The 18,926-nt window shown below is 43.4% G+C and overlaps 4 protein-coding genes across 4 annotated transcripts; all 4 read left to right on the plus strand.

Moving 5' to 3' along the window:
* The first annotated feature begins 616 nt into the window (after positions 1 to 616).
* Positions 617 to 1,593, plus strand: LOC128399447 (olfactory receptor 13H1-like). The gene has a single exon (XM_053360923.1). The coding sequence runs from the start codon at positions 626 to 628 to the stop codon at positions 1,559 to 1,561; it is 936 nt and encodes a 311-aa protein (XP_053216898.1). The 5' UTR covers positions 617 to 625; the 3' UTR covers positions 1,562 to 1,593.
* Positions 1,594 to 6,561: 4,968 nt separating this feature from the next.
* On the plus strand, positions 6,562 to 7,556 carry LOC128399440 (olfactory receptor 13H1-like). Its single transcript, XM_053360912.1, has one exon. It carries the CDS (start codon positions 6,586 to 6,588, stop codon positions 7,519 to 7,521), a length of 936 nt encoding a protein of 311 aa, XP_053216887.1. The 5' UTR covers positions 6,562 to 6,585; the 3' UTR covers positions 7,522 to 7,556.
* Positions 7,557 to 10,841: 3,285 nt separating this feature from the next.
* LOC128399448 (olfactory receptor 13H1-like) lies at positions 10,842 to 11,786 on the plus strand. The gene has a single exon (XM_053360924.1). The coding sequence runs from the start codon at positions 10,851 to 10,853 to the stop codon at positions 11,784 to 11,786; it is 936 nt and encodes a 311-aa protein (XP_053216899.1). The 5' UTR covers positions 10,842 to 10,850.
* A 5,100-nt stretch (positions 11,787 to 16,886) lies between these two features.
* On the plus strand, positions 16,887 to 17,822 carry LOC128400310 (olfactory receptor 5V1-like). The gene has a single exon (XM_053362463.1). The coding sequence runs from the start codon at positions 16,887 to 16,889 to the stop codon at positions 17,820 to 17,822; it is 936 nt and encodes a 311-aa protein (XP_053218438.1).
* The last annotated feature ends 1,104 nt before the right edge of the window (positions 17,823 to 18,926 follow it).

An 18,926-nucleotide genomic window follows, 5' to 3' on the forward strand; every position in this document is an offset into this window, starting at 1 on the left:
GACTAAGTTGCATTTTCCAGACTTCTGCTCACATTATGACTTCTGCTCACATAATTATGACTTCTTCTCATATTATTATAAGTTACATGGATTTCAGTGCTAGTTTCAGAGGTATGTATGCATGGGCTGATGATACTGTGAGCTGCCCTCAGCGGACTACATTAAAAAAAACAACAGTAATTGTATGGGATGTGTGGGTGGGTGTGGTTGTGTATAAAATGGGTCTACTATAAGCATGACTAATTCTGGATTGTTTTGTTGAGCGGGTGGTGGTGGGCTTTTTTGATGCTGCCTCTCACTTTTGTGTCTCCTACACAATTACTCATCACATCCCTTCTGCCCTTCTCAAGCTTTTAATGAAATTTGATGGCTTCCAAGACTCATTCCCCACTTCCTGACTTCTTCAACTCCCCCTCCTTGCAGTTTTTAGTTTCCTTCTAATATTGTGGGGGTTTTCCTGATTCTTATTTTCCTCATTATTGCTTAGCAGCCTTGAGGCTTCAGCAATAATACAAGATGTAAGCCTCAATATAAATTAATGCAACACTCTTGGATCAGGTGAGGCTATTTACTTCCAATCTGTTTTCCTGTTTCAGTTCAAGCTAAGCTCTTAGAGGGAAATAACATGGGCAGAAGAGAGAATGAGACTACCACGACAGAATTCATCCTGCTGGGCCTCTCTAGTAACCCTCAGACGAAGATCGCCCTCTTTGGCCTCTTTCTCCTCATCTACCTCATCACTTTGGTGGGCAACGGTCTCCTCCTGCTGCTTGCTGTGGTGGATCCCCGCCTGCACACTCCCATGTACTTCTTCCTTGGCAACCTGTCTTTCCTTGACATCTGCTATACTACCAGCACCATCCCCCAGATGTTGGCTCATTGCCTGTCAGCCAAGACCACCATTTCCCATTCTGGCTGTTACGCCCAAATGTACATCTCCCTCTTCTTGGGGATGACAGAATGTCTCCTGCTGGCAATGATGTCCTACGACCGCTGGGTGGCTGTTTGCAACCCCCTGCGCTATAATATCATCATGAGCAATAAGGTTTGCACTGCTATGGCAACCATTTCATGGGGCAGCTCCTTCCTGCTGATCCTGGTACCTTCTCTCACCTCACAGGCCTCTCTATGTGGGCATAATGTTATCAACCACTTTCTGTGTGAGGTCCAGGTTATGCTCAAGTTGGCCTGCTCAGATACTAGTGGAAACCAGTTGATCATGTTTGCCAGCAGCATCCTTACTCTGCTTATTCCTTTTGGGTTCATCTTGGTCACCTACGCCCGTATTATCACCACCGTGTTGAAAATGCAATCCACAGAGAACAGGACCAAGGCCTTCTCAACCTGTAGTTCACATCTCATGGTGGTCACCATATTCTATGGAACAGCCATGTCAATGTACTTACAGCCTCAAACCAAGACATCCTCAGATCTAGACAAATACGTTGCCATATTCTATGTCACCATCACACCCATGTTGAATCCACTGATCTATAGCTTAAGGAACAAGGATGTGAAACAAGCTTTCCGGAAAGTGACAGGGAGGAAGAGAGACCTCTGATACCTACCAGCCCTCTCCCTTTAATATCAGAAATGCTGGCCTTTTCTTTTGATGTACAGTGGTACCTTGGGTTAAGTACTTAATTCGTTCCGGAGGTCCGTTCTTAACCTGAAACTGTGCTTAACCTGAAGCACCACTTTAGCTAATGGGGCCTCCCGCCGCTGCCGTGGCGCTGGAGCACAATTTCTGTTCTCATCCTGAAGCAAAGTTCTTAACCTGAGGTACTATTTCTGGGTTAGCGGAGTCTGTAACCTGAAGCGTAAGTAACCTGAAGCGTATGTAACCCGAGGTACCACTGTATACTTTTGTATAGGCACACATTGGTACTGGACCCTGCAAGTGTCTTTTCAACTATACTTTTGTGTCCAGAAAAACCTATAATTTGTCACCTAAAGTCTTGAAAAATACGGGAGCGAGGTTTATGGATAGTGAAATAATGAAACACAAACATTTTTGATGTTGAGCACTGACTTTTGAGCTTGGGAATTCAGCTATTGTGGAATTTTGAATGTTTGCCCTGGAGAAATGTAGTAACAGCATGAAGAACCTGAGCAAACAAATTCCAGAAGGGAACCTGTTTTAGTCTGCTACAACAAAAGCATCAAAGACTCCTGTAGCGCTTTAAAGACTAGCTGATTTCTTCTTAGGTTTCCATATATTCCTTCATTTTCAGATGTCTGATGATATGGGCTAAAGTCCATTAAAGATTATGCCACAGGTCTGCACTTCCCTGGCCCATGTCCACACACTTTCCATTTTTTGTCCCTCCACATTCCCCAGGAAATCCCAGTCTCTACTGTTGAATTGGAACAAACAGCAATTCAATTTTTCCATGAATTGCCACTTGCTCCAATTCAGTGTCAAAGAGCGGGTTTTCATGGGGAAAATGGTGGGGCAAAAATAAATAAATGCTTGGACATGGACCGGAAAGCCCAAATCTGTGCCTAGAAATGCAGCACAAAGGCAAGTGTTATGGAAACACAATTGTCTCAATTCAGCAGCTCCCTCAGAATCACAGAATTGTAGAGTTGGAAGGGACTCTGAGGATCACCTAGTCCAACCCCCTACAATGCAGGAATAGGCAGCGGTCCCATAGGGGGATCAAGCCTGCAACTTTGGCGTCATCAGCACCATGATCTAACCAACTGAGCTGTGCAACTTCCACAAGCAGAAGGTCCAGAATAGAGCTATGGGTGAGCTGGAGTTCATGTCCCACCCAACTTTGCATGCAATGCCATTTCCTGATGTTGAAATGAAGATGGCATCCCTGGCTTATGTGGTGCCTGTGTAACCTAAAGATCTGGAACTGGGAAGCAAGCTTTTGAAATCCTGGCATGAAATCAAAACATGCTTTCAAATGTGTGGAACCAGTTGTGCACAGTCAAGTTTATATCATTTTCAATATCTTAAATAAAAATGTTGCACATCTCTGCAAATGTCTCAGTCTCTCCTTTTCCTTCTGAGCTCTTTTTCCCATGTGAGCAGAAATAACCAAAGTGTAAACCAGGCATAGGCAAACTCAGCTCTCCAGATGTTTTTGATCTACAACTTCCATGATCCCTAACTAGCAGGACCAGTGGTCAGGCATGATGGGAACTGTAGTCCCAAAACATCTGGAGGGCCGAGTTTGCCTGTGCTTGGCATAAATCATCTGGGCAGCTGTTGTTGCATACATAAACAATTTTTTCCTGATCTTTGGGTACATTTGTCACTGAGGAGGGGGAAAAACCTATTTAATTGGTAATGTGCAAGTGCTCCCTAATGAACTACAGTACAGAGTGGATTATCTCCCTGTGGATGAGATGGCAATCCTGGAAAATGACCAAGTTAGAGAATATTGTTATCTAAACCTTCAATGAATCAGGAGTTTTTCGTCAGTTGTGAAAACTACCTCAAACATGTCCTGTTCCTGGCTGCAGCTTCTTTCTTCCCTCACCCTAGATGGAGCCAATGCATTTTTTAAATTTCATTGATCTATGGGATAGTTGTGGACTTATTTAAAATGCCTAAACTATGGCACACAGTATCCTATTCTCTAATATTTGTAGGTAATTTGCACGTCTTTCATTTTTCACAAGTGAGGGAAAATTTGTGAACAGGTGCCAAAAACTCTGGAAGATTAAGGCATTACTATGGTGAGTTACTAGGTTGGTGCCAACCTAGCAGTTTGAAAGCACCCCCGGGTGCAAGTAGATAATTAGGGACCGCTTACCAGCAGGAAGGTAAACGGCGTTCCGTGTGCTGTGCTGGCTCGCCAGATGCAGCTTTGTCACACTGGCCACGTGACCCGGAAGTGTCTTCGGACAGCGCTGGCTCCCGGCCTATAGAGTGAGATGAGCGCACAACCCTAGAGTCTGGCAAGACTGGCCCGTACGGGCAGGGGTACCTTATGGTGAGTTACTGTCTTTCCTTTTCCTTCTAAGGATGTTAAATGAGAATTTAGGACAGAACCAGTTATAACTTTGTCTCCTGTAATAATATAATACATGTCTTGATCGATCAGGCCAACGGTCCATCTCGTCCGATACTCTTTGTTTCAAACAATGGTCGCCCGTCATAGACCGGCTCCCTGATGCCGCCATGAAACTGATGGCATTTCCCTTGCCTTGTAATTTGTCCTCAGCATCTGGTATACAGAGTCATACCTCCTCTGCATGTTGATGTTTCATTTTTATCTATCCTGGCTTATAGTTGGGGATACTTTGATCCACTGGTGGTGTTTCTAATGTAATTCCCTTTTATTTTATTTAATTCAAAATCCTTTATTAGGCATATCACACCTCACATTAACAAACAAACATCATATACAGACTTTATAAAATACGGGCTCAGCGAACACAATTTATCCCAGTCCTATTCTTAACTCCAAAAAATAAATCGATGTACATAAATAATATAATACAACACAGCAACATCACCTACCATTAAAAACCACTAAGTCTCTTTATCATGGCCCATTCTTTCTTCATGGACAGCACTTAAAAATTCAGCCGCTATTAAAGTAATTTGATCATCACTGTCCGCCAGCAGGTCCTGAACAGTTGGTTGTGTAAAAAACTGCCTATTAAATTTTAGGGCCTCAAATAATTGTCTTCTGGCATAGCTGCCAAAATCACAGGAAAAGAATATATGCTCTAGAGTATCGGGTTCCTGTTTTCTGCATTTACAGAGACGCTCTGATTCTGGGATAGCTAAGTATCTTCCTCTCACTACCACCGAGGGAAACATGTTCAATCTGGCCAACATAAACAGCCTACACGATTCATGTTTCTTCAGATTTGTCATGTATCCCTTTTGGAAATCTCTACACAAAGGGAGATTTAGGTGGATAGGAGAGCAGGTGCTGTGCTTTGCAACCTCAAGCATGGCGAGAACACTTTTTTCTGTGAGGGTCTTCCTGATAATTTCCCATAAATCTTTGGGATCAGAGATTTCAAAATCAGTTAGAGTGAGCCCTATCGAATCCAGTTTTCTCCTACAAATCACTGATAGATTGTAGATTGTAGATTGCACTATCGCTTAAAAGATCGTAAAGTATAGAATTAGGGGATAGGGCTCTATAATGGAGGAAGATCCAATATTTCAAGGTCCTCAGCCATGCTCTTACTGATAAAGGCAGTATTCCCAGCTCACAACATATTGTTTCATATTTTACATATTTTATTTTTTATGTATAGTTTTTATTAGATTTTTCTAATTTACATTTCAAAATATTTGTTTAAACAACCTTAAATCAATGACTTCCCTTTTTCTCTTTCTGTGGTTCATTTTGCATACTGTACATCCCTGCATATTTTAAACGAACTAAACCATTCAGTAATCCATTGTTACACCATCAAAACTTGTTTACACTGTTGAAGTTATCTTAATGCTACCAGCGTTTTTAAATGTACACAATTTTCACACATATAATCAGGAAACAGTTTCCAGTCTTCTTTCAATGAATATTCTTCTTGTTCTCTTATTTTCTAACTCCCTTTTAAAGTTGTCTAATGGCCATTGTGTCACCTTGTGACAATAAAATTATACACGTTAATTATGTTTTTCATGGTGGTGGGGTGTTAGAGGACTTCCTAACCTTTGATGTAAATATATTGAGTTCTGTCTGAATTCAAGTGGCAATCCTAACTCTATCTGATCAGACAGAAGAAAATCGCTGGAGAAGTGCAGTCTGACTAAGTTGCATTTTCCAGACTTCTGCTCACATTATGATTAATATAAGTTCCATGGATTTTGGTGCTAGTTTCAGAGGTATGTATGTATGGGCTGATGATACAATGAGCTACCCACAGTGGGCTACATTAAAAAACACAATAATTGTATGTACTGTGTGTTTGTGTGTGTGTGTGTGTGTGTGTGTATTGGGTGTACTATAAGCATGACTAAATCTGGATTGTTTTGTTGAGTGGAGGAGGAGGAGGAGTTTGGATTTGATATCCCGCTTTATCACTACCCAAAGGAGTCTCAAAGCTACTAATATTCTCCTTTTCCTACCTCCCCCACAACAAACACTCTGTGAGGTGAGTGGGGCTGAGAGACTTCAGAGAAGTATGAGTAGCCATAGGTCACCCAGCAGCTGTATGTGGAGGAGCGGAGACGTGAACCGGGTCCCCAGATTATGAATCTACCACTCTTAACCACTACACCACACTGGCTCTCGAGTGGGTGGTGGTGGTTTTTTTTGATGCTGCCTCTCACTGTTGTGTCTCCTATGCAATTACTCATTGTATCCCTTCTGCCCTTCTCAGGCTTTTAATGAAATTTGATGGCTTCCAAGACTCACTCCCCACTCCCTGACTTCTTCAACTCCCCCTCCTTGCAGTTTTTAGTTTGCTTCTAATATTGTGGGGGTTTTCCTGATTCTTATTTTCCTCATTATTGCTTAGCAGCCTTGAAGCTCCAGCAATAATACAAGATGTAAGCCTCAATATAAATTAACGCAAAACTATTGGGTCAGGTGAGGCTATTTACTTCCAATCTGTTTTCCTGTTTCAGTTCCAGCTAAGCGCTTAGAGGGAGATAACATGGGCAGAAGAGAGAATGAGACTACCATGACCGAATTCATCCTGCTGGGCCTCTCTAGTAACCCTCAGACGAAGATCGCCCTCTTTGGCCTCTTTCTCCTCATCTACCTCATCACTGTGGTGGGCAACGGTCTCCTCCTCCTGCTTGCTGTGGTGGACCCCCGCCTGCATACTCCCATGTACTTCTTCCTTGGCAACCTGTCTTTCCTTGACATCTGCTATACTACCAGCACCATCCCCCAGATGTTGGCTCATTGCCTGTCAGCCAAGACCACCATTTCCCATTCTGGCTGTTACGCCCAAATGTACATCTCCCTCTTCTTGGGGACGACAGAATGCCTCCTGCTGGCAATGATGTCCTACGACTGCTGGGTGGCTGTTTGCAACCCCCTGCGCTATAATATCATCATGAGCAATAAGGTTTGCACTGCTATGGCAACCATTTCATGGGGCAGCTCCTTCCTCCTGATCCTGGTACCTTCTCTCACCTCACAGGCCTCTCTATGTGGGCACAATGTTATCAACCACTTTCTGTGTGAAGTCCAGGCTATGCTCAAGTTGGCCTGCTCAGATACTAGTGGAAACCAGGTGTCAATGTTTGCTACCAGCATCCTTACTCTGCTTCTTCCCTTTGGCTTCATCTTGGTCACCTACGCCCGTATTATCACCACCGTGTTGAAAATGCAATCCACAGAGAACAGGACCAAGGCCTTCTCAACCTGTAGTTCACATCTCATGGTGGTCACCATATTCTATGGAACAGCCATGTCAATGTACTTACAGCCTCAAACCAAAACATCCTCAGATCTAGACAAATACATTGCCATATTCTATGGCACCATCACACCCATGTTGAATCCACTGATCTATAGCTTAAGGAATAAGGATGTGAAACAAGCTTTCCGGAAAGTGACAGGGAGGAAGAGAGGCCTCTGATACCTACCAGCCCCCTCCCTTTAATATCAGAAATGCTGGCCTTTTCTTTTGATGTATATTTTTGTATAGGTGCACATTTGTACTGGTCCCCGCAAATGTCTTTTCAGCTAATACTTTTGTGTCTAGAAAAACCTATAATTTGTCACCTAACATCTTGAAAAATAGGAAAGCAAGGTTTATGGATAGTGAAATAACGAAACACAAATATTTCTGATGTCGAGCGCTGACTTTTGAGCTTGGGAATTCAGCTGTTGTGGAATTTTGAATGTTTGCCCTGGAGAAATGTAGTAACAGCATGAAGGACCTGAGCAAACAAATTCCAGAAGGGAACCTGTTTTAGTCTGCCAGAACAAAAACATCAAAGACTCCTGTGGCACTTTAGCTGATTTCTTCTTAGGTTTCCATATATTCCTTCATTTTCAGATGTCTGATGATATGGGCTAAAGTCCATTAAAGATTATGCCACAGGTCTGCACTTCCCTGGCCCATGTCCACGCACTTTCCATTTTTTGTCCCTCCACATTTCCCAGGAAAACACAGTCTCTACTGCTGAATTGGAACAAACAGCAATTCGGGTTTTCCATGAATTGCCACTTGCTCCAATTCAGTGTCAAAGAGCGGGTTTTCATGGGGAAAATGGTGGGGCAAAAATAAATAAATGCTTGGACATGGACCGGAAAGCCCAAATCTGTGCCTAGAAATGCAGCACAAAGGCAAGTGTTATGGAAACACAATTGTCTCAATTCAGCAGCTCCCTCAGAATCACAGAATTGTAGAGTTGGAAGGGACTCTGAGGACTATCTAGTCCAACCCCCTACAATGCAGGAATAGGCAGCGGTCCCATAGGGGGATCAAACCGGCAACATTGGCGTCATCAGCACCACGATCTAACCAACTGAGCTGTGCAACTTCCACAAGCAGAAGGTCCAGAATAGAGCTATGGGTGAGCTGGAGTTCATGTCCCACCCAACTTTGCATGCAATGCCATTTTCTGATGTTGAAATGAAGATGGCATCCCTGGCTTATGTGCCACCCTGTGTAACCTAAAGATCTGGAACTGGGAAGCAAGCTTTTGAAATCCTGGCATGAAATCAAAACATGTTTTGAAATGTGTGGAACCAGTTGTGCACAGTCATGTTTATTTGGTTTTCAATATCTTAAATAAAAATGTTGCACGTCTCTGCAAATGTGTCAGTCTCTCCTTTTCCCTCTGAGCTCTTTTTGCCATGTGAGCAGAAAGAACCAAAGGGTAAACCAGGCATTGGCAAACCCAGCCCACCAGATGTTTTTGACCTACAACTCCCATGATCCGTAGCTTGCAGGACCAGTGGTCAGGCATGATGGGAATTGTAGTCCCAAAAGAATTGGAGGGCCGAGTTTGCCTGCGCCTGGCATAAATCATCTGGGCAGCTGTTGTTGCATACATAAACAGTTTTTTCCTGATCTTTGGGTACATTTGTCACTGAGGAGGGGGAAAAAACTATTTAATTCGTAATGTGCAAGTGCTCCCTAATGAACTACAGTACAGAGTGGATTATCTCCCTGTGGATGAGATGACAGTCCTGGAAAATGACCAAGTTAGAGAATGTTGTTATCTAAACCTTCAATGAATCAGGAGTTTTTTGTCAGTTCTGAAAACTACTGCAAACATGTCCTGTTCCTGGCTGCAGTTTCTCTCGCCCCCCACCCTAGATGGAGCCAATGCATTTTTTAAATTTCATTGATCTATGGGATAGTTGTGGTCTTATTTAAAATGCCCAAACTATGGCACACATTATCTTATTCTCTAATATTTGTAGGTATTCTGCATGTCTTTCATTTTTCACAAGTGAGGGAAAATTTGTGAACGGGTGCCAAAAACTCTGGAAGATTAAGGCATTACTATGGTGAGTTGCTGTCTTTCCTTTTCCTTCTAGGCATGTTAAATGAGAATTTAGGACAGAACCAGTTATAACTTTGTCTCCTGTAATAATATAATACATGTCTTGATAGATCAGGCCAATGGTCCATCTCGTCCGATACTCTTTGTTTCAAACAATGGTCGCCCGTCATAGACCGGCTCCCTGATGCCGCCATGAAACTGATGGCATTTCCCTTGCCTTGTAATTTGTCCTCAGCATCTGGTATACAGAGTTATACCTTCTCTGCATGTTGATGTTTCATTTTTATCTATCCTGGCTTATAGTTCGGGATACTTTGATCCACAGTCGGGGTGTGTGTTTCTAATGTAATTCCCTATTTTATTTTTTTTATATATAGTTTTTATTAGATTTTTCATTTCAAAATATTCATTTAGACAACCTTAAATCATTGACTTCCCTTCTTCTCTTTCTGTGGTTCATTTTGCATAGCATACATCCCTGCATATTTTAAATGAACTATACCATTCAGTAATCCATTGTTACACCATCAAAATTGGTTTACACTGTTGAGTTTATCTTAATGCTACCAGCATATTTAAATGTACACAATTTTCACCCATATAATTAGTAAACAGTTTCCAGTCTTCTTTCAATGAATATTCTTCTTGTTCTCTTATTTTCTAACTCCCTTTTAAAGTTGTCTAATGGCCATTGTGTCACCTTGTGACAATAAAATTATACACGTTAATTATGTTTTTCATGGTGGTGGGGTGTTAGAGGACTTCCTAACCTTTGATGTAAATATATTGAGTTCTGTCTGAATTCAAGTGGCAATCCTAACTCTATCTGATCAGACAGAAGTAAATCGCTGGAGAAGTGCAGTCTGACTAAGTTGCATTTTCCAGACTTCTGCTCACATTATGATTAATATAAGTTCCATGGATTTTGGTGCTAGTTTCAGAGGTATGTATGTATGGGCTGATGATACTGAGAGCTACCCACAGTGGGCTACATTAAAAAACACAATAATTGTATGTACTCTGTGTGTGTATGTATTGGGTGTAGTATATAAGCATGACTAAATCTGGATTGTTTTGTTGCTTGGTTGGTGGTGGGGGTTTTTTGATGCTGCTTCTCACTTTTGTGTCTCCTATACAATTACTCATTGCATCCCTTCTGCCCTTCTCAAGTTTGAAATTTAATGGCTTCCAAGACCCATTCCCCTCTTCCCACTCCCTAACTTCTTCAACTCCCCCTCCTTGCAGTTTTTAGTTTCCTTCTAATATTGTGGGGGTTTTCCTGATTCTTATTTTCCTCATTATTGCTTAGCAGCCTTGTGGCTTCAGCAATAATACAAGATGTAAGCCTCAATATAAATTAATGCAACACTCTTGGATCAGGTGAGGCTATTTACTTCCAATCTGTTTTCCTGTTTCAGTTCCAGCTAAGCTCTTAGAGGGAGATAACATGGGCAGAAGAGAGAATGAGACTACCACAACAGAATTCATCCTGCTGGGCCTCTCTAGTAACCCTCAGACGAAGATCGCCCTCTTTGGCCTCTTTCTCCTCATCTACCTCATCACTGTGGTGGGCAACGGTCTCCTCCTGCTGCTTGCTGTGGTGGACCCCTGCCTGCACACACCCATGTACTTCTTCCTTGGCAACCTGTCTTTCCTTGACATCTGCTATACTACCAGCACCATCCCCCAGATGTTGGCTCATTGCCTGTCAGCCAAGACCACCATTTCCCATTCTGGCTGTTACGCCCAAATGTACATCTCCCTCTTCTTGGGGATGACAGAATGCTTCCTGCTGGCGATGATGTCCTATGACCGCTGGGTGGCTGTTTGCAACCCCCTGCGCTATAATATCATCATGAGCAATAACGTTTGCATTGCTATGGCAACCATTTCATGGGGCAGCTCCTTCCTGCTGATCCTGGTACCTTCTCTCACCTCACAGGCCTCTCTATGTGGGCATAATGTTATCAACCACATCACGTGTGAGGTCCAGGCTATGCTCAAGTTGGCCTGCTCAGATACTAGTGGAAACCAGGTGTCAATGTTTGCCACCAGCATCCTTACTCTGCTTCTTCCTTTTGGCTTCATCTTGGTCACCTATGCCCGTATTATCACCACCGTGTTGAAAATGCAATCCACAGAGAACAGGGCCAAGGCCTTCTCAACCTGTAGTTCACATCTCATGGTGGTCACCATATTCTATGGAACAGCCATGTCAATGTACTTACAGCCTCAGACCAAAACATCCTCAGATCTAGACAAATACGTTTCCTTATTCTATGGCACCGTCACACCCATGTTGAATCCACTGATCTATAGCTTAAGGAATAAGGATGTGAAACAAGCTTTCCGGAAAGTGACAGGGAGGAAGAGAGACCTCTGATACCTACCAGCCCCCTCCCTTTAATATCAGAAATGCTGGCCCTTTCTTTTGATGTATATTTTTGTATAGGTGCACATTTGTACTGGTCCCCGCAAGTGTCTTTTCGACTAATACTTTTGTGTCTAGAAAAACCTATAATTTGTCACCTAACGTCTTGAAAAATAGGAAAGTGAGGTTTATGGATAGTGAAATAACGAAACACAAACATTTCTGATGTCGAGCGCTGACTTTTGAGCTTGGGAATTCAGCTGTTGTGGAATTTTGAATGTTTGCCCTGGAGAAATGTAGTCACAGCATGAAGGACCTGAGCAAACAAATTCTAGAAGGGAACCTGTTTTAGTTTGTTGCAACAAAAACATCAAAGACTCTTGTGGCACTTTAAAGACTAGCTTATTTCTTCTTAGGTTTCCATATATTCCTTCATTTTCCGATATCTGATGATATGGGCTAAAGTCCATTAAAGATTATGCCACAGGTCTGCACTTCCCTGGCCCATGTCCACGCACTTTCCATTTTTGTCCCTCCACATTCCCCAGGAAAACCCAGTCCCTACTGCTGAATTGGAACAAACAGCAATTCGGGTTTTCCATGAATTGCCACTTGCTCCAATTCAGTGTCAAAGAGCGGGTTTTCATGGGGGAAATGGTGGGGCAAAAATAAATACATGCTTGGACATGGACTGGAAAGCCCAAATCTGTGCCTAGAAATGCAGCAGAAAGGTAAGTGTTATGGAAACACAATTGTCTCAATTCAGCAGCTCCCTCAGAATCACAGAATTGTAGAGTTGGAAGGGACTCTGAGGATCACCTAGTCCAACCCCCTACAATGCAGGAATAGGCAGCGGTCCCATAGGGGGATCAAGCCTGCAACCTTGGTGTCATCAGCACCACGATCTAACCAACTGAGCTGTGCAACTTCCACAAGCAGAAGGTCCAGAATAGAGCTATGGGTGAGCCGGAGGACATGTCCCACCCAACTTTGCATGCAATGCCATTTCCTGATGTTGAAATGAAGATGGCATCCCTGGCTTATGTGGTGCCTGTGTAACCTAAAGATCTGGAACTGGGAAGCAAGCTTTTGAAATCCTGGCATGAAATCAAAACATGTTTTGAAATGTGTGGAACCAGTTGTGCACAGTCATGTTTATTTGGTTTTCAATATCTTAAATAAAAATGTTGCATGTCTCTGCAAATGTGTCAGTCTTTCCTTTTCCCTCTGAGCTCTTTTTGCCGTGTGAGCAGAAAAAACAAAAGTGTAAACCAGGCATAGGCAAACTTGGCCCGCCAGATGTTTTTGACCTACAACTCCCATGATCCCTAGCTAACAGGACCAGTGGTCAGGATGATGGGAAGTGTAGTCCCAAAACATCTGGAGGGCCGAGTTTGCCTGCGCCTGGTGTAAACTCTTCCTAGGAGAAAAGTCTACCCTCCCAATAACCTTTTTCTTGGGAACTGGAAAGGGAAATATTACCATTTCCCTCTCTTGTGCACACATACACAGATAAAGGGAGAGACTTTTGAGCTGAACAAGGGAGTTCTCTGTGTTAAGAATATTTAAAAGGCCCAACAGACTATTATTCTAATGCTTCACTCACTTGCTGCACAATTCTGTGTTTTTAAACTCTGCTGCAGGCTCTCTCCTGCTGGAGTGTGTGTTTAGCCCCACACTTTAGATCTAGGGATCCAGCCAATTCTCCCACATGGAAGGTTTATATCTATTTTTCTCCCCACAAAATGGGAGTCAGATTGTCTGATATGGCCTCCTCAAAGCAGCCAGATGCCGATCAGATTCACATCTGCTTATCTTCCACAATGTTGCGGAATAGTCTGATGCTTTCAAGCCATTCATTGGGTAATACCAGTGGCAATGATTTTCAAAATGGATCTGATGCAGGAGCAGAGAACTGTGATGGACTTTTGGAGTACTGAAGTTGTGCCTCCACCTATGCTCATCCTGTCTATCTGTAAATAAATGCAAATATTACAAAATGGCAATAAGCCTCCTTTCAAAGGAAACCAATGTGCTATTGCACATGGAGAAATGTAACAGTACAGTCTGTATCCTGTACAGTCTGTTTTATTGTGTTTTTAATATTTTGGGGGGAGCTGCCCAGAGTGGCTGGGGCAACCTAGTCAGATGGTTGGCATATAAATATTATTATTATTATTATTATTATTATTATTATTATTATTATTTATTTATTATTATTGACTGCAAGAGTAGGCTGGACTGGGCTGATCTTGAAGTCTTCTGGGTCCAATCAAGGAACATAATGCTCAAGGGGGACGGAACTTCTTATAGCAAGTAAACAATTCTCTAAGAGTACCAATTCCTTTGAGTTAATCAATCCCAAAGGCATTGAGATATGTTTGCTCCTCAGATCTGCAGCAAATACACTGGGATATTTTTAAAAATGCTTTGTGTATTCAAAGAACTAAGATATACATGGGCTTATTCATGGGGTGTGATTACAAGAAATGGGCATTTACTGGAGATAATACAAAAGAGACCCTTCTGCACTGGTAAATATATTTATGATCCTTAATGCAACTTATTTCCCGGCTCCCTGTCCATCTGTTGGTCTACCTAGCTATTCATCTCTTGTCCTCATTCTCTGGCTTTCCATCTTCATTTTGTTGTCACTGCTTAGGATGGAGCTCAGTCTAACCACATCCCAAGGGCACCACGTTGGCTACCTCTGTAATGCACCATAGTTCTGTGATTTGAGGTGAGACTCTAGAATGTTCTGTGGGTTGTTAGGATGATCTAGGGCTGGGAGAAACTCTGGCCAGGAATCCTTGAGTGCTGCTGTCTGTGTGACAATAGTGAGCTCCGTGGCCCACTGGCCAGTCTCAGTAGAAGGCAGATTCATATGTTCCTATGTACCTGTCAGAGTAAACACTTCACTAACATGGACCATTGGCCTCACTCAACTTAAAGCAGCTTCAGGCAAGCCTGAGTCTATAAATGTGAAGGCAATTGAAGCGAGGCAAGTCGATGGGGCAAAGATCACATAGAACTGTTTTAACTAAATTGGTTTGCGGACTCAAAAACCATTGCAACCTTGAATTCAGAGTAGCTGAAAATCACACAGGAAGATTCGTCTGAAACAGTAATTGCCAGCATCTCTCTTGCTGTCAGTTGCCTTGCTTAACTAGTCTTCTAACAAACTTAGTTTAGCATTGCCTTCTCTGATTTTGCTGTGATTGTAGTATCCATAAACACCAAGCAGAGGAAATGGATGGGGGAAAGGCTGGGAATTTTTTTATATTCCTCTTTGATCCCTTAGACAACTTTACTTTTGCCCACCAAGAACGATAGCCGCTTCCAAAACTCTGACATGAGTCCACTGACTAAACAGGGCACTGTGGAATGTATTGACTTCACAGCTTGTTCCTCAGCTTTCCTCCCATCTCTATCTTGGAAAAAAGAAAAGAAAACCCATGAACGTTGCTAGTACTCAAAATTCAAGTGCCTGCGATTGGGTGGGGAATGGAGCTCATTCCCATCCAGTTTGCAAGCATTTCGCCACTTGAAGCAGTGCTTACTATAAGAAATGCTTTTATTTTTAAAATGGCTGTTGATAAAACTGGGCTATCCCAGTTCCCCTCAGAAAAACCCTTTGAGGCAGCTTAGGCTGAAAGACTGCCTACGGTCACTGTTACTAAACTTCATGGTCAAACAAATATTTGAGCCAAGGTCCCAGGTTTCCAATATGACACATCCTGCATCTAAGAGAGTTGTGTTATGTTAATCCTATCCCAGTTACATTATTACAGAAATATCTGTATTTACAGGGGCAGAATCTACTTTCTCATAGCATTCTACACCCGAAACAGTCAACAACATCCAGATGTTTCTGGACTAGAACTCCTACCATTCCTGACCACTGCCCGTGTTGGCTGAGGCCGATGGGCGTTGTAGTCTAGAAACGTCAGGAGGGCACCAGATTGGCTTTCCTAGCCCTGCACTGTGGGATTCATGCAGCTTTGTCAATAGAGCAGAAGTATGAAGTGAAGCAGAGACTGCAAAGGAGAGGAAGCAAAGGATGAGAAATCTCTGCTGTGATGCACATTGGTGAGGCAGCAGGAGTTGAAGTGAGGTTTAGGAAGGAGAAGAGGAAGACACTAACAAACCGGTAGAGATGGCAGAGCAGCTTGCCTCAACCAGGCTTGCCCCACATCTACAGATGTCATGGGACGCCAGCTCCCATCAGACCCAGCAAGCATGGCTGATGGTCACGGAAGATGGGAGCTGTAGTCCAGCAACATCTTCAGGGCATCTAGTGGACAAAGGCTGGGCTTGAATCACAAGTTGCAAAAGAAGTAAAAGGGGGAAAGAAAGAAACTGATGCTGAAGGTGCAAGGGAGAGACAGAGAGACAGAAATGAATAATCGGGTATCTTATAGATCAGGAAATAAATAGGGAGGAAAGGACAGATTACATACAATCAGAATTGTAGAGTTAGAAGGGACCACGTGGGTCATCTAGTCCAACTCCCTGCAATACAGGAATTTATTTTGCCCAAGTTGGGGCTCAAACCCAAGACCCAGAGATTAAGAGTCTCATGCTCTACCCCTTGAGCTATCCCAGCTCTTGCTGTAACTCATGGTGTGCTTGAGAGATCACAGATGAAATAATAATAAAATAAAATAAAATAAAATAAAATAAAATAAAATAAAATAAAATAAAATAATAAAATAAAATATAATAAAATAAAATAATAAAATAAAATAAAATAAAATAAAATAATTATTTATATCCCGCCCTCCCCAGCCAAAGCCGGGCTCAGGGCGGCTAACAACAATAAAATAGTGCAACATTCTAAAAACATTTCATTATAAAAATTAATTAAAATCAAATTTATGGCAACCATAAGCTTAAGTTCTGTAAAGATTGCCAAAGGAGGGAGTCAGGCTGCGCCCTGACCAAAGGCCTGGTGGAAAGATGTCAGGTCCCGCAGGGCCCTAGTCTCTTGTGACACAGCGTGAATGGAGCTTTGTATGTGCTGGGAATAAGCATGATTTTCAGTTATGGGTGTGGTCCCTCCGTTTGGTCTCCTAAATCTCTCCCACGTTTCAGGTACAGGAGGTGAGGCAGATGGGAAACCAAACCGCGACAACATCATTTGTGTTCCTGGGCTTCTCCAGCTTCCCGGAACCCCAAGCCCTCTTCTTCCTTCTGTTTCTGACCATGTATATCACCACCTTGCTGGGCAATGCTCTTATCCTGGTGACCGCAGGGCTAGATTCTGGCCTTCGTACGCCCATGTACTATTTCATCCAGCACCTGTCATTCCTGGACATTTGCTATTCCTCCGTCACTCTGCCCCACATGCTCAAGAATCTGTTGACGGAGACAAAGACCATCTCCATCCTGGGCTGCCTGGCTCAGCTTTACTTCTTGGTGACTTTTGTAGGGGTCGAGTGCCTCCTCCTGGCCGTGATGGCGTATGACCGATACGTCGCCATCTGCCACCCACTTACGTACACCATCTTCATGAACAGGAAGCTGTGTGCCCGGCTGGTGGCAGCCTCCTGGGCCTGCGGCTTCCTCAATTCAGTCCTGCACACGGCCATGACCGCTCTCCTGCCCTTCTGTGCCTCTCACAACCTGGACCATTTGTTCTGCGACGTCCCCCAGCTACTCAAGCTGTCTTGCACGGACACATTCCCCAACCAAATCACCTTGCTGGCAGTCACCCTGCTGCTTGGCGTCAGTCCTTTCCTTTGCATCGTGGTTTCCTACGTCCGCATCGTGGCGGCCATCTTGAGAATCCGTACCAATCGAGGCCGCCGCAAGGCGTTCTCCACCTGCACTTCGCACCTCACAGTGGTCACCTTATTCTATGTCACCTGCATGTTCAATTATAACAGGCCCAGTGCCAGCCGTTCTGTATATTTTGACACCTTGGCAACTGTGCTCTACAATGTTGTGACGCCAATGCTCAACCCTATCATATATTGCCTGAGGAACAAAGAAGTCAAGGACGCCATGAGGCGTTTGCTGCACCCCAAGACGCCTTCCTCTTTCTAGCACCAACTATTAACCAAAATTCCTGATTTTCGAGACAACTATACAGTATATGCTTGCTGTCGACACACACACAGGGGCTCCAACTTCGGAACAAGCAGCTAGGTGGGCCGCTGGCATGATCTAGCAAGGATATTCTTGTGCAGTTATGGTTCAGGGGACTCCTGTCTACCAGCCTTCAGGTTCAGTCATCTTTTGCATCACCAACATTACCTACCCTCCAACATTTCTCCAACAAAAATAGGAGAATGTTGATGAAAATAGGACCGTCTTATCAGTGTCAGTTGGGAACTCAGGCTTCCTTCCTAGCTGATGACTCTGTAGTCTCCGACCTGCTGTCTTTGTCACTGCTGGACTCCAGGACTCCATGATGCCATATGCCAATGTGTGTATTATAATAATAATTTTATTATCTGTACCCCGCCCATCTGACTGGGTTGCCCCAGCCACTTTGGGTGGCGCCCAACACATATAAAAACATAATAAAACATTACACATTAAAAGGCTTCATTATATAGGGCTGGGAATCAGTGCTTGGTTTAGGATAAGGGTGGAATGCCATCCTAATTCTCGTCAGGAAGAGGTTCCTTTTCAGGTGGATGTAACACTTCAGACCTAACCTTGCCACACCCACACACCCACACCCAAGTCATCCCACTTCCTCCCAAACCACCCTTTTGTTCTTTTACATTGAACAATGTCCTTAGTGACAAGTCAGATGTGAATAGAGCCCAACGAAAAGACTTAAGTAGTGTGTGGTTGGAGGACATTGGTGGAAGATTAATTGGCCTTGATAACTGGCTGCATGCAAGACGGGGCTTACATGTTACCTGTAGTTACTGATCCCTGGCAGCATCCCTGGGTGGCCTCAATGACCAGGCACCTTTTTAGCAGAACCTTCTTGGTTATAGCTCCCTAGTAACGGAACTTCCTCCAAGGAGGCAGTGGTTTCCACATACAGTGGTGCCTTGGTTTATGGACTTAATCCATTCCGGAAGTCTGTTCTTAAACCAAAGCGTTCTTAAACCAAGGCGTGCTTTCCCATAGCAGCGAGGGACTCAATTTACAAATGCAACACACTCAACATGTTCTGCTTCCAAGGCAAAG

Source organism: Podarcis raffonei, chromosome 13 (genome assembly GCF_027172205.1).
Source record: "Podarcis raffonei isolate rPodRaf1 chromosome 13, rPodRaf1.pri, whole genome shotgun sequence".
In the NCBI taxonomy this organism is placed as follows: Eukaryota; Metazoa; Chordata; class Lepidosauria; order Squamata; family Lacertidae; genus Podarcis; species Podarcis raffonei.